We start from the raw sequence: 16,259 nt of genomic DNA on the forward strand, positions 1-16,259 counted from the left end.
ACCTGCTTCTCCCACAGGCAACTCCATCCTTCCAGTGACGTCAGCCAAAAACCTGGTCCATCCTTGATTCCACTCTTTCTACTTTTCCCCGGATCTAATCCATCAGCTAATCCTATACTTTCCATCTTCAGAATATACCACCCCCTTCACATCCACCTTGACCAATATGCCAACATCTTTAATCCAGATTCTGCCAACACTCGCCTAACTGGTCTTTCTCTGCTGGCGCCCTCCAACAGTCTACTTTCAACTCAGCAGCCAAAATGATATTTCTCATATACAAGTCAGATCCTATCACTCCTCTGCTCAAAACTGTCCTATGGTTCCCCGTCTCACTCAGAGGAAAAGCCAAAGTCTTTAGGCCTTCCCGGATCTGCCCTCCCACGCCCGCTCTATGATTATTACATACTCTCCCTCCAGCCAAACTGGCCTCTTTGCAATTCCTCCAACCCACTGAGCATCCGCTAGCCTCAGGGCTTTGTACTTCTTGCTCTCTCCACTTGGAACACTCTTCTCCCCAACACGTTACCCATTCTAAGCCCTCTCCTCTTTCAGGTCTCTGCTGCATGTCCACTCACCAGCCATGCCCTCCCTGACCACCCCCAGCATTACCTGTGACCCTGCCTTGCTAGATTTTTCTCCATAGCACTCATCACCTTCTGCCATGTGAGATCTTTTATTTTTACCTGCTTCTTATTTGTCTTGCCCACTAGAACTAAGTTATATGAAGGCTGCGTTGTTTTATTTTCTTTTTCTTACCAGCTTCAGTCAGTAGTACCTATATTCACCAATGCCTTGGATAGGGCCTGGCACGTGGTGGGCACTCGAAAATATTTTTTTGAATGAAGAAATAACGAACAAAAGTTTCTCATCTGTTTTAGGACATGGACTAGCCTGATTTCTAAGCCATAGGCAAGTTTCAATTTATGAGGCGGCCTGCTAGTGATGGATGTGTTTCCAAGTGGAAAAACAAAAATCTCTTATCAAAGAGTTTTGAGGCTGTGAGCTTATACTAACATGGAAAACTGAGGCAACCGTGGAATGTGTTGTCTGCTATTTATGATATAATGGATATTAGGGCTTTTTCCAGTGCCCATAACCTGCTTCTATCCTGTTCTCATTCTATATACATATTGGGATGCTTTTGGAAAAGGGTGTCAGGATTAGAGGTAGTCTGTACAACACAATCTTCCCCAATGGACAGTCATAGGGGCTAAGCAAGGATTCTCTATTTGCTCTTTATAATAGAATTTTCCAAAGCAAACTACGGCAAGAAATTTAAAGGTGGATGGATGGACTAGTCCGATCTTTCCAATAGTTTTTGTATAAAGTACTTAGAGAGTTCTAGCAAGAACATTTTGAAACAAATTCTTCAGATAAACTAACCCATCTCCCACCTAAGTAAAACTTGCTGAGGAAACTAATGCAAGTCTTTTATTAAAAGACAACGAGGTAAAGACATCAGAAGAGAGTTGGAGACATAGAATTAAGAAGAAACAATTACCTGAATGTGGAGCAAAAGGGAAGCAGGAGAAGATAGCACTCAGTAATAATAAGGTATGCATTGAATAAAGATCTCTATTCCTACTTTTTAAACAGGGAACAAATAAACGAAGTAGGAGCTGGGGTTGGCAGTGTGCCAGGGATGTTGGTAGGTGGAGATATGTAGCCCAAAGGGTGGGTTAAAGTATACTGGCAGATTGGAGAGCATCTCCTACTCATTTCCTGAGCCTGTGGCTTCCAAAGAAATGCTAGAACAGAAGCCGCCAACACAGCCCTTTTGGCCGCTGGATGAGTCAACGTGCATTGGACCTCAAGAGTATGCCCTCTTGTGGAGCCATGGGCACCCAAGGCTGGATTTGGTCCATCTGGTTTGAACCAGGCAAGGAAAGAGGATACCTCAACAGTCTTAATGCTGTCCAGCTCCCAGTGCATGCAAGAGATGGTGGTCTGCTGAGAAGCCCGCCCCAAAACCACAGGGAAAGATGGCTGCAGGATCTCCCCACCATGTCCCCATCAAGAAATCATCACATGGCTAAGAGCAATACTTAGGAGAGAGAAAGTACTTTTTTCTACAACTCTCATAGTCATCTTTTTCAACTTTGCTTGCCTAATTATCTTCCTCTTTAAAGTTTAATAATTTATACTCTTTCTTAACTCACAAGGAATCAAAAGCAGCTCACAAAAAATATATATAGCATGAAAACGTTTCTTAAATTAAAAATCAGGACCAGAGGAAATATAAACTAGAACTGAAAGTCTAGTCTATCGGGGAGAAGTACACTACCTTCCTCCCAGAGTCCTAAAAGGTTCTCGAAGTTAAGCAGTAAATTTGACTAAATGTTAACCGAGCAGTCAAAGCGAAAAGAGAAACAGAACCAGTTACGTGCTTCTCATGTCCATGAAGAGAAAATATTTCAGTTCCTCGGGGTAAGCAAACTATTTCCTGGAATTCACATCTGCAAGAATTTCCTCCCACGGGACATCATAGAGGAGATCAGGACTACTATGTGCTGGAGACCATCTAAAGCCACACCCCCACCGTGGCTTCTCACGCTGCCATTGGTAAATGTCAGTAGGAAAATCAAAGCAAGCACTTCAGTTAAAACCATTCTGTCAAACATGAAGACAACAGGAACCAAGGACACACCTTTCATGCAGTGCAGTTTAATCTAAGAAGCCAACCTTGACTGTCACAGGGAAAGAATAAACTTAATCCCTCTGCTTTTGCATGTGCCATGCCTACCAGGAGAGCTAAATGTATTACTCAATAGAGGAAATGTACTAGACTTTTTGGGTTTTGGTTCTTCTCCCTTGCTGTTTTCATGGTTTATTTCTTTTCTTTTCTTTTCTTTTTTTAAAGAAATCTAGTTCTATTGCCATGAAATATAGAATGTACATGCGCCTTTTATTTTTACTGAGTTCATTTTTCTTTAAGTGCTCAGAGCACTATCTGGTAAATAAGTACTAAAGAAAATTTATTTATTTTTATTTTTTTAAAGAAAGGCCCTTCATATCACTGGGGTGGGGGGGAAGAGGGTGTCAAGTACGCATAACAAATTAATTATAAATAAACAAAATGAGTTGATTGAGATTTTATACCCCTCTTGCAACCTTCACCGATTTTCATGATTTTCCCTAAAGCAGTACAGACTGAATATAAAAGCCCTGACTATTGTGATGTGAGAGTGACATGAAAAACCTGGTGGAGGAGGATTATTAAAATTTCACGTAGAGGAGGATTCAAAGGTTTTGAAACACTTAGAGAAATATCAGAACCTTTTAAAATTTCTTCTCCTAAGGGAACAGCTGGAACTTCAGAATCCATTACAACCTAGCTGGTCCTTCCTTTCAACCAACTTTCACATTTTAAGACTCTGTTCATGGAATGTGTCTAATTTGTTGTTTAGTACATTTCGGGCATTCAATAATGGTCTATAAAAACAACGAAAAAAATGCTAAAAAGCTTCATTATCACATTTACTTATGACCTCATTTCCTTTCCTTAATCTTGTAAAGTGACTTGAAAATGCCAGCACAACATTACAATAAAACTGCATATATTCTGGAGGGATTCATAAAGTGGATTTTCTACATTTGTAAGAACAAATAATGCACACTTACAGTTAACCTATTTGTCTCAACAGCAACACATGTTCAATAATATGACCAGGAAGTAACTGTGAACCTGGTGAAGATCTTATGGAAATCAGACAGTTACAATCTGGGCCCAAATCAGAGAAATCCCCTCTCCTATAGCTATGATTTTTCACCAGTTGTCCTTTGACTCTTGTCTTCTGCACTCACCACCATGTAAGGCTTCCTGTTAAACATTTAGCAAAGTAAAACAACTAGTTTTGAACAGAAAAAGTCTGTGAGTTTTATCCGACTCAGGTCCAAGAATCAGGTAATTTTTATTTTGCGTGGCCTTCTTATTTCAGATATTGGTTTTTCCCATGGTTTTTCTAGCCTTGGATTCTACCCCACTCAGGGATTCATCCATTTTTTAAAGAAAATATTAGACAAACACTTGCAAATGGATCAAATACTATTTAAGGGCCCGGCCATATCCGCACAATCTGCTATCAATTTCCACGCAGAAGTTTCTACCAGGTGTTAGAGGAGACACCTGTTAAGGTGTCTGTCCAAGCAAACCTACCCGCTTGCTGCTCTCCTCCTCCTGAGCCTTCCGGAACTCGTGCTCGAGGGAGCAGTCCAGCTCATTGAAGAGCCCCACTTCCTCGCAGTTCTTCAGGAATCTCGTTGGGGTCGGAGTCTGATCTGCAAAGAGACCGAGTGATCATACCTGGGATCTTTTCCTCAAAAGCCAGTGGTGAGCATGCACTAAATTCACACATCCCCAGCCCTTGCTTTAATTAAGATGCCGACTGGCCATCCATAATCTTCCAGACTGTTAAATAAAATAAGAATGTGGAAGAAAAACCGTAAGCACCAAAGGAGGAACGCAATGTGTGGTAGGCTGCAGTATGTGAGGGCTTTCCAAACCCCCCTGGACAACTTCAGGAGATCCCGCCCTTGACTTGCCTGGGTCCATATCATTTGAATAATACCGCAACATGTGGAATGACTTTTTTCTAGCTGGGAAAAAAATGATTTAGCTAAAATCAGTCCAAAAAAATCTGCTCAGCCTATGGTAAGCCTGATTTCAGGGGGCTGGGAGGAAAAAAAGATATAAATTTTTGTATCAAACAAAAAGAAACAAAAGAGCATGATAATTCCTTTTATTAACAGAGAAGGAGATAGAGCAATTCTATCTCCCATTTTGAGAAGGAGGATGATGAAAGGTTCTAAGTCAAATACATTCAGCTTTCACCTGTTAAAAATATAATTATTAATTTTAGTTTCCTTTACTATAAAAAGAGTGTTCTGAGGATTCTCTTTCAAACGGATAGAATTTCTTTCATATTTTGACTGTTTTGAGAGCTTACTATTTAGAAAACTGGAGGATCTGAAGCCACCATTTGGGGCTAATATTTAGGCCGTTTACAAAATATTTTCACACACGTTCTCTAGAACCTAGATCTCACAAGATCTTCTAAGGTAAATAGGGAGAATTACACCTTTGTAATCATGCAGGACAGTCATCTTCCTAAGTAAAGGTGTATTTGAGTTGACACGAATAAAACTGTATAAACTGCCCCTTTCTCAGAAACAGAAGATACAAGAACCAGAAAGGACCATGGAGGGAAGGCTGGCAGTGCCAATTCTTTTACAAGTGAGGAAAACTGAATCCCTGAGTGATGAAGGCTCTTGTTCAAGGTCTCCCAGGTACAGGTGGCAACACCACAATCAAAACCAAGGTCTCAGTGCTATTTTCACCATGCACATGTATTGGTCCCACCTGAACCTATGGCAGATGCTGCTAGATTGATTATGGCACTTGTCAGGCTTGACTTACACTCAGTCTCAAAATCTCTTTCTGCTCGGTTTTCTAAGGTATCACCACCAGGCAGGGCCCTGAAGTTGAAACAAATGTGCCATTTCCACACTCCCTTTATAAACTCCTATATGACAAGAAAATAGAATTCTATTTACTTTTCTAAATCCTGCAGAGAGCAGTTAATCCCAGAAAATTATCCACTGATATTCAAAGAAATAGCTTAACATCTATGAAGCTGAAAATAGCTCGATATGCCCATTTAATCAGGGAGGCCAATGCCATGTTTCCTGATTCCCTGTGGACAAGGCGCTTTCCCACCCGTGAACTTGGATTTCAATACAGCAAAATCCCCAGCTGCATTCTTCCCCATTCCTAGCCCGTTCTCCAAGGTACTGAGTTCTCTTTGTGGTACAAAGAGAGCCTACAACAGATGATCATAAATTGGACATTACAGATAAAAGATATGCAAAGAGAATGGTTTTATTGAGAATGGTTTCATTAGCACGTTAATTTATTAAGATACACACATATACAGCTTTGTACTGAATATATACATGTAAGTTATGTGTTGTGTGCTAATTAAAGATAAAATTAGTATTTATGAAGACAAGTATAAATATTTCATCCATATTGTCTAGAACCTAAATCTCACAAAATCTATGAGATAAGTAGGGAACATATTATTTTAGAAATGGAGAAGTAAGTCAAACACCTTGCACAAGGTAACACAATGGAGTAACCGTCTTATCTCTATTAAGTCCTCTCTTACTTATGGACACAATCCCTTCTCAATCTGTCCTGTGTATTGCCCAGACTCTCCTTCCAGCTCCAAAGGACTCTGTTGTATGTGTAAAACAACAACATTGACAACCCAGAAATTTAGATTTGAAATCCTGTTATTGAGGGAAATTACCTACATTCTCTAGACCTCATATTCTGCATCTTTCAAATAAAGTTCTAAAGTTACATGATTCTGTGAATCCTAAAATCAGCTCTATGATAGGTTTGCTTCAACAGTCACTGTCAAAGAAACATATGACTCTTTAAAGGACAGCTAAATGGGAACATCAGTAACAGCTAGTTAGACACTAGAAATTAGGCCAGAGGTAAAGGCTAGATATACAGATAAGGAGTCTTCTGAACAGAAGGTGTAAATAGACAAGACCTGAGAGTAGAAATAGAAGTGTGTGTGTGTGTGTGTGTGTGTGTGTGTGTGTGTGTGTGTGTGTATTTATATAGTCCTCCATTTATTGGGTACTTATTCCATAACAGGCATAGTGATCACTGCTTTGTATGCATCATCTTGTTAATTTTCACACCAACCACATTAGACAAAAATTATTTCCCCCATTTTACTTATGAGGAAACTGAAACTTGCCCCGGCCCTATTTAGAAATGTAGTCACATAATTGTACTGGTAATAGACAATCCTCACAACCCTTGGTTCTTCTGAAATATCTTGGAATCATTTCATCCCTCACAGAACAGAACTGTATTAGTCTCCTACAGACTGTCTATTCTCTTGCAGAAACGTTTTGTGACTAGAAAGCCTGAGAAAATAGCACATAACAGAACTGAAATATTAGACCACTTGTCATCAGGAGGGATTTAGTTTTCCAGGTTTAAACTTCCTTTTTATTCCTTTATGCTTCTTTGTTGGAGATTTACGAGTTGAGGGCCATGATTCCAGGTAGAAAAAACAGTCATCCTAGAGGCTCCATAGAACTCCTGAACTCTGAGACAAATTCATGAGATGGTCCATGAATTCAGTTAAATTCAGGCTAGCCAGTCAAATTCAGGCTAGCCTTTCAGGGCCAAGCCCCAAACAAAGCTGAGAGATGTTTCATGTCTCCTCTAAAGCAAAATTATTCCCAAACACCAGCACACACCCACAAATGCCAGCAAAGGAGGTTGAAAGTACATACATGGCACAGGGATAGTAATGTCACTTCCATCACCACCGGTCTCTCTACAGCAATAGGGAAACAAAAGCTAGGGAGTAGAAAAGCCACAGGCCGTGAACAGAGTTGGATCCCTCCCATTCCGAGAGCAGAAAACCCAAAGGAAGGCCCCAGAGTTGTTATCAAATGTGACTTTTTTTGCTGTGTCATATAGTGAGGGGAAAACAAAACAGATATCTATATCCACATTTGGAATAGATAAGGCACACTGTTCCTAATTTTTTATTCATTTTCTTCTTGTGAATGAGCTATTCTTTCCAGTTACAACAGAAACCAGACAATGGAGCTTAACTTTTGTTTTAACATTTATTAGAATTAATACAGGGTCTCCAGTTGTCTTTGATCCCACATGGTACCAGTTCTAAGTAAGCCAGGAAATGTGCAAATCTTCAAAAAGGGAACAGCTAAATCCATCAGCAGCTTAAATAAAAGAGGCAGAGGTTCTTAGCCACATGAATGCCTTGTCAAATAACTATTCCAGCTGAAATTAGACCTGAAGTAAGTGGGTACTGTCCGTGGCCATAAATTAAAATTCTTGTAAACCACACCCTATTTAGAACTAAAAGCATGCACCAGTTAGTTACAGCAGCAGCAATTTCTATATCCTGAATGATAGGGGGCGGTGCTCTAAAGTTTGTTCAGTAGTAACAGGCCACATTCTGAGGACTTACAGGAACTGGTTCCAATCGGAACTCAGCGCAGAGATGACCATTTAAGAACTCTGCTCACCTTTCTGGTAGTATTTCCACTTCACCGAGGCACATCTGAATGAGAGAAGGAGATAACCCCAAATCTCAAACAAAACTAAAAGTGAATGACTTTTGAGTTTGAACTTGACCCAAGTTGAAAGTAGTTTGTTGTTATCGCCTTTGTAAATCTAAATTGGTGCTACATAAGCACCTGCATTTACCTTCTCATAGAGAGTTTTGCAACTAGCATACCATGTTCTCAGGAGACCCAGACACTGGGGCCAGTACAAATGAGAATTCTTCCACTTCTCCTACCCGTCACATACATCCTTGGGGATCGCTTTACCCATCGGGCATGAAAGGCTGGCACCAAAAGGGATAAAAATATCTTTGTAAAGTTTGTCATATTTCAACATCTGGTTTCCTTCCTGGAATGGTAAACCTGTTTGTTGAGAAAAGGAGCACCTTTTCATAGAAATGCTGCCTCTGTTGGTAGCTAGGTAGAGGATACTTGCCATAGACCCTACTTGTATGTCTATGCAGAAGAATGGCAGACCCGTGGTATTATAATTTAGGAACTTACCCATCAGTTACACAATAGAAAATTCTGCACTACATTACATCTGAGAAGAACAACAATTATATGGCTAGAACTGTTAGGAAAAAAAGTAACTCACTAAGTTTTCCAGTTAGTACATCGTCTGCCTAGCATCAAGTGCTTCAGCTTCAGCAAGTATGATGATTCCAAAGTCTAAATGACAAGCACAAAGCCAAAGCTTGAAACCTGATTCTTCTTTTAAAAAGTGTTTAGTCTGCTCAAATTTAATAATAGGTTGCTACCTTATTCGGTTTCAGAGCTGCGTTTGAGTTATATGTTTGTCTATGTTTCATTTTCCTCAATGGTAAAAGAGGTAGAGCAGCAAGTCATCAATTGGAAAAAAAAAAAAAAGAAAAAGGAAAATAACAAAAAGGCAGAGTTCCCATCATACACCCGAGGAGAAGAGCGTGAAGTTCCTAAGCAAAATTTTCTTTCCTGTTGGTCTGAGATTAACTATGGTATTATTGAAGGTATTACTATGCAGAGTGATTTTACATCATTTCGTATTAAATTGATGGTGACTAGTAATACTATAAAAGCCTCACTAATTCAGACCAGTTATAAAAAAGATCAGTTTAAATTAGTGACCATTCTAATTATAGGGTACTTTTTAAAAGGCAATACAGTTTTATTATTTGCATGACTCAATTTCAGCCAACAAAATGTGGCTTAATGGAATTCACAAGAGTGCACTCAAATCAATAGAGAAAAGAAGTGGAATTAACTTATCTATTTTAGCAAGAGTTGGGGTTCTCAGAAAAAGCATTTTTCTTAGATATATTTTACAATCTTTTTATAGTTATATTTATCCCACGAATTCTTCAGCAAATGCTTTCTTTGAAATAGTCATACTTAGTCCCTATCTGAATTTCAATAAAGTCCTAATTAAGAGAGTTTACATTCATTGAATTTGAAAATACATAATCCTTTATAAGATCAATAATCAGTACCAAATGACAGAATTCCATGGAATTTTAGACAGGCTTCTTTGCAATAAATATGCCTTTTATTGAGTGTAAATACACAACAAGAGCAATAGGGTCCTCTCAGTAACATTGACATTTCTATTTCCCTACATCTATCGCAAGAAGCAGTGCTACCATAGCACAAACCAAGGCAACTCTGGTTCTGAAATAATAGCTGTGGGATGCTTAAAAGTTGACCATAGCTGGATGGTACAGGTTAGGGAGAGATGAGACACACTCTCACATTCTTGAATTGCATGCTGGGATCCATATATTGTCAAGATGGAGAGCTGGTGGACTAGATACCCTTAGAGTGCCTACGAGTCCACTAGAAAAGGCTCTGATAATGGCTTCGCTTAGGATGCATGGCTCCAGAAGACACAGATTTAGAGATTTAAATTAAGCAAGTATATACTCTACATCTACTCGCTATTAGCCAGGGCCTACCCCAAGTGTTCCAACAGCAATCAAGCCCCAATTTGAATTCGCTTTAAAAGAGCTGAGCTGGTAAAAAGGGTCGTTAACAGTGCGAGATCATGTCTCTGCTGCCCAAGTGAACTAAGGGATCCAAGGTGATTTTCTTATCAAAACCTGCCCTGATGAGTGGAAGCTAAAGCATAACGTTTCCATTAGTCACTAATTGCCTGAGTTCTCCTTCACTCTGTCACAGGGATTGGTTTCCAGATGGAATATACTGGAAGCCAGTTTTTCGTACATGAAAGAAGACTGCAGAGCAAGGCCTCTGAGATATTTAGGTGAATTATTTAAAATTCTATTTCACTCACCCAGCTAGAAACATGAATGAGAAGCTGACAAATCCTATCAATGTCAATGGCTCCTTATCACATGGATGAGAAAATCTGATTTAAAAACACAATCTTTGTTCCTCTAAATGCTAATGTGTTAGTATACTCTCCTTCTAAAAACTTTTGATTATTTTCTCCATTTGATGACTGTTACAGAGATAAGTTAATAATAAAAGAAAAGGCAGTGCATAGATTTATATCCAAACAGACGTCTAAGACCAAAGCATGTTTTTAGTATGTGTAGCTCACCAAATCCGTGTACAGCAAGAAAATTATAGACAGATAGGGACTTTGGACAAACTGCTTATCGTCCTGATTTTGTTTCCTCGTGTGTGTGTTGTGTGTGTGTGTGTGTGCGTGTGTGTGTATAATTGAACAAGTAAATCACACACACACACACACACAGCCCATACTTAACTTCCCTTTCCATTGATGATGAAGATACACGGTGAGATATATATATATATATATATATATATATATATATATATATATATATATATATTCCAATTCGTTCCACAAAGAATTTGGAGTGAGGTATATTACCTTCCCTCTTCCCTCTGGCGTCCCCCTCAACATTCCCATGGATGATTAAGTAGGGTTTATAGCAGAGCTGTGAGCAACGGATTTGGGTTCTGACGTTGTCCAGTTTATTGTGATCAATCTCTTGGAGACAAATGTTCTACTTCATTGAACAACATTCTTGCTTTCTCTATGCTGAGAATTAGGTTTAGGGCCCAGAACTAGAGAAAAGCCCTGATTCTCATCCTAATCCAGGGACATAGTTGGGTTCTGAAGGACCACGTTGTCATTTATGTAAGATGCTCTGTACCAGACGGTGACAAGGAAGATGGGACGAGGAAGCCAGTCTCTCCTGCGTCTCTTCTGTGTGACAGCTCAAGATACAGTTAGCCGTACTACAACTGGTTTTGTGGTTTTACCACTTCCGGTCTCACCATATTTAGAAGTCAGGGAGAAAGGACACCGGAGCCCACAGGGCTGAACTTCAGATCTTGGCTGAAATGCCACCCATGCAGCGAGGCCTTGCCTGACCTCCCTTAGGCAGCCTGCTGGCTACTTGTGTCACATTGTCGTGTTTTATCTTTAGCATAGCACTTGTCCTGAATGGATATTTTCTGGTTAATTATCTGGGGAAGGGGTTGCCTATTATTTCTCTTCCTCCCCACTCGCAATAGAGTGTAGTAAGTTCCGTGGAAGAGGGACCTCATTTGTCTTTTCATGGCAGCATTCACAGCACCTAATACAATAGGGTCCTCATAGGCCCTCCCTAAGTGTTTGCTGAATAAATGAACAGGTGAAGTTTAAGAGTGTTGTGGACCTTTCCTCAAAAGGTGAAACCCAATCAACATTTGAGGTGAGAAGGCCGTGAAAGAGGTACATGGGACCAGGCTGTGAAATGCCTACTAATCCCACCATGAAGCAAGATCCAGCATCTTCTAGGTTGATATTTCCACCGTACTCCACCAACACAACACACACACACACACACACACACACACACACACACACACACGCTTCTCATTTAGAATATTATTTGCTTGTTCGGCTATAAATAAAGTTACCCTTTGATTCCCATTGTTTTGTTTGTTTGTTTGTTTTCCCTATACAGAATTTGGAAGCCCTGTAAATAAGAGGAGGTGGGGATTTCTCACAGGGCAAGATATGGGAATTTCTGGATGCCTAACCATAATGCCATTAAAATAGACCCAAACAGCATCCTTTTTACTTTTAGTACTGAAATTTGATCATGTTTTCAAACCAAGCAGATCTATGTCACATAATAGCTGGTAATTTTGCGACTAGTGTGTGGAAGTGTCCTGTCCTCAATGAATTCCTATTTTAAACTTGACATCTAAAAATCTTTAATATCACAACTTCTATCACCGTGGAATTATCTTCTATCAGATCAACAACAGCTAAAGGGACAGACTCATGTCCATCATAATACCAGGACTCTGGAAATGGACCACATGGGTCAAATAAGAATGGTGAGAGGGACTATCAGGTTTTGCCCTCAGAATCCAAAACCACTACCCCCATTCATGTCCCTGCTAGTCCTGTTCCTTTAGAATGAGAGATTTTTATGTTTACTGTCTATACACAAGAGCAGACTCATCTTAATAAAACACCATGACTGGCATTTTTACGACCCTGCCTGGTGGCATGTCAAAGATCATTTTGAGTAGTAAATTCTACCTGGCCTAAATAAAATGGACTTTATGGATAAGCTATGAAATTATTTCAGATATTATAATTCTTTGGACACTAATCCTTAAAGTGTATACCTGTGGCATTTTAATAAGTTCCCTAACTTTAATATTTGCAATTAATAAAGGATGAAGTGATTTTCCAAGATACAAGTTAACCAGATATCTTGAAATTAGTAATGAACATACCTACCATACTTTATCTCCTTAATACATGTCAAACTCCAGTTTATCTGGAATAAACTTTTGCGTAATTGACTATTGCTTTAAAACAAAAAAAGGCCTAAGAGGGACTTGAAGATTTTTGTCTCAATGATGCTTGCTAATTTAAGATTTGGTTTATACTATTTTTATTAGTATATTTTGAATTATATAAAATCATTCATCTTCATGACAGGCCACAACAGAGGCTTAAAGTACATTAATAAACAAAATTTTAATGAATCTATTTTTAATAAAAGTAGATTCTGAAGCTTTTGATAAATTCAAATCTAAATAAATCAAGGTATCAACAAGCAAAAACTTCAGTTACATTTGTAATCATAATCTAATATGCTAAAACTAAAATGAGATTTGAGACGAATACATATTGAAGTCCTTCCTGGAAAAAAACAAATAGCAAAGCAAAGAATATCCAATAGATAGCCTGTTACAACTCAATATGGACAACATTGGCATATGAAATGTAACAGACCTCGGTGCCCTAAATGCAAAGTAATAGAGCTTGACTGGATAACTCTGTATTCCATCCCAGCAACAAAATTCTGAGACTATGAACATGCAGAGCCGGTAGCAAGGTTAAAATTGTAGCACTTAATTTCATTGGCAATATGAAATGGCCTCATATCAGCTTCAACATAAAGCATGAAGAAGCAAAAGAAAACATGCCAAGATAGTATTCATGCCGTTTTCCCTCATATTTATTTCTTCCTTCACTTTCTTATTCCAAGTTTGACATAATAAAAATTAGAGTGACTTTTCTCCCAATACGTTTTCCATCTGGCACTGCCAATTATTGGCCGCAACAGCCTCAAACTTACAAGGATCTGACAAGAACAATTGAAAGGCCGCAAGAACTTAAAAGACCTGTTCATAGACATCGTATAGAAGTGTTCACACATCTTTTTTCAGACCTCAGATGGGACTTCTAGGGCCATCCTAACAACGTGCCTGTAAGATACTACGCTGGTAATTCACACTATAGTACTAATATCGCCACATAATTTCCTCTCCCTAATAATCACCTGCCACTCCCCTACTACTATGCCGTCTACTTCAGGGATCCCATTTGGGAAAAATAAAGGAAGAACTCATGAATTTAAATATTGGGAAAAGCCTTGCTACTTGCATATGTAGGTTCATTGTTTCACTGTTGAACTATGAGGTTCATAGACTCTATAGAACATAACAAATGATGAAAACAAAAGAACAGATGTTTCTCTGTAACCCTTCTAGGCTTTTGTAGTTATTACAAATTTAAGTTTCTGCATCTCTGTTTCTAGACTTAAGGGGGAAAAAAACTATTTCTGAAGAGCCAGCTAGTTCAATCAAAACAGGCTGACAGAGAGGTGGTGGGTGGTGGAGGGATGGGAGGAGGTTTCCCTTGAACTTGGGGAGTCTTCCCAAACACAAACACAGTGGTACCTCGCTTCTCGAACATAATCCGTTCCGGAAGACCGTTCGAGTTCTGAAATGTTTGAAAACCGAGGCACGGTTTCCCCATAGAAAATAATGCAAAATGGATTAATCCATTCCAGACCTTTAAAGTCATCCCCTAAAACTGCAAATTTAGCGTGAATTTTACTATCTAGTGATACCATAGATCCATAAAATTTACGGTGTTCGTAAAACTGAAATGTTTGTCAATGGAGACGTTCGAACTCCAAGGCACCGCTGTAATGCATTTGCACCATTAACAAGCCACTGAAGAGTTTATGAAGCTGTATGGATGGCTCTGTCACCAGGAGTATCTGGGAAAGCCTGACTATGCAGTGGCCAGTGCAAGTCAGTGGGTTAGGACTGTCGGATCAAGTGCCCTCATCTTTGCCCAGTTTGGTGAGCTTGAGAAAGCTGCTATATCTCCGTGTACCCCTCCTCCTCTATCAGTAAAATACGGGTTGTAATAATCTCTCTGACAAAACTCTTGGAGGATTTACTAATAATAGGGATAATAAAATACTTATAAAATTTAAGTGCCATAGAAATGCTAAATTATATGAGCCAGGCCTGCCAGGGCAGTCAGTTTCTCTTCTGATATCATTATAACGTGTTCATGGGTATATTATCTCTTTCACCATGCCAGGCAAACCGTGGCTCGGGTGAAATACTTCTAACCTAATACGGGTACCAGGAAATGCTTTAATTACCCTGCGACAGTTTAGGAAACACACTTTCACTTCGATTCTTTCACTGGATCTTCACAATGAGCCTGTGAAATAGACTGACCAGATAAAATCATTCCCATTTTATGGAAAAAGAAACCAAGGCCCAGAATGTTTCATTAACTTGCTCCTGGTCAGACAGCTGGTGGAAGCAGAGCCCAGGCTAGAGTTCGAGTTTCCTCACTCCTGGCGCTGCATTCTTTCTCATTTACCACCTCTCAAAATAGGAAGGAATGACAATTAACTGATGGATTAATTATTATTATTATTTATTTCTGCTCACATTCGCTAAGCACTTGCTAAGTTGCCATGCATTGTCTCATTTAATCTCCCACTTATGAGGTGGGTACTGGTTTTTTAAAGAAACCTTCACTGGCCACCTCAGACCAGCAAGATTTCCTCCAACTAAAGTCACATAGTACACGTATTTTTCCTTACAATACTTATGTGATATGCAGATGCTCCTTTACTTACAATGGTGTTACTTTGGGATAAATCCATCATAAGCTGAAAATATGGTAAGTCAAAAATGTATTTCATACATTAACCTACTGCACACCATAGCTTAGCCTGGCCCACCTTACACGTGCTCAGAACACGTCCGTTAGCCTACAGCTGGGCCGTTATCTTGAGTTTCATCTCAAGAGTCATTGCCTTCCTCCTCTTCTTCTCACCAGAAGCAGGAGACACAGATGGACATTTTGTAGACATGATGGGTAGTGAAAACAAAACACAATGTCCAAAAATGCTGGCGACACAGTACCCTGTAGAGTATTGTTTGTTTACCTGACTGGGAGCTGCGGCTTGCAGCCACGGTTTGCAGCCACGGTCCAGCAGCACAAGAGAGTATTGTATGGTGTACCACTATCCCAGGAAAATCTCAAAATTCAAAGTACAAAATCAAAATTCAGTACAAAATTTTACTGAATGCATATCGCTTTCACACCACCATAAAGTCGAAAAATGTAAGTCTAAGCATCGTAAGTCAGAAACAACCATATATCATAGACAGTCCTCTATTTTAGCTGTTTGCACATGCATGCTGTATTGTGACGTCCTCAAGAACAGGAATCATCAATCTTTGCACCTCGCAGGGCACTCAGAACAGTGCCGTATGAGCTAGAGACGCTCAATTAATATTTGTTTCTTAAGTGATTACAGATATGTGCTTTTTAAAAATATGTATATGGAGCCAAGTTTCAGAGTAATAAATGTTTACAATCCAGAAAA

At 39.3% G+C, this 16,259-nt stretch overlaps 1 protein-coding gene across 3 annotated transcripts in view; it reads right to left on the reverse strand.

Annotated features, from left to right (window-relative positions):
- The window catches only part of CREB5 (cAMP responsive element binding protein 5), a 381,676-nt gene that overhangs the window by 289,790 nt on the left and 75,627 nt on the right, over positions 1–16,259 (reverse strand). For all 3 annotated transcript variants that reach the window (XM_033088717.1, XM_033088718.1, XM_033088719.1), the window contains exon 4: positions 4,160–4,281. In XM_033088717.1, coding sequence (XP_032944608.1) covers positions 4,160–4,281 — 122 coding nt within the window. The remainder of the gene's footprint in view (positions 1–4,159; positions 4,282–16,259) is intronic.

The sequence above is a fragment of the Rhinolophus ferrumequinum genome, chromosome 20 (assembly GCF_004115265.2).
Source record: "Rhinolophus ferrumequinum isolate MPI-CBG mRhiFer1 chromosome 20, mRhiFer1_v1.p, whole genome shotgun sequence".
In the NCBI taxonomy this organism is placed as follows: domain Eukaryota; kingdom Metazoa; phylum Chordata; class Mammalia; order Chiroptera; family Rhinolophidae; genus Rhinolophus; species Rhinolophus ferrumequinum.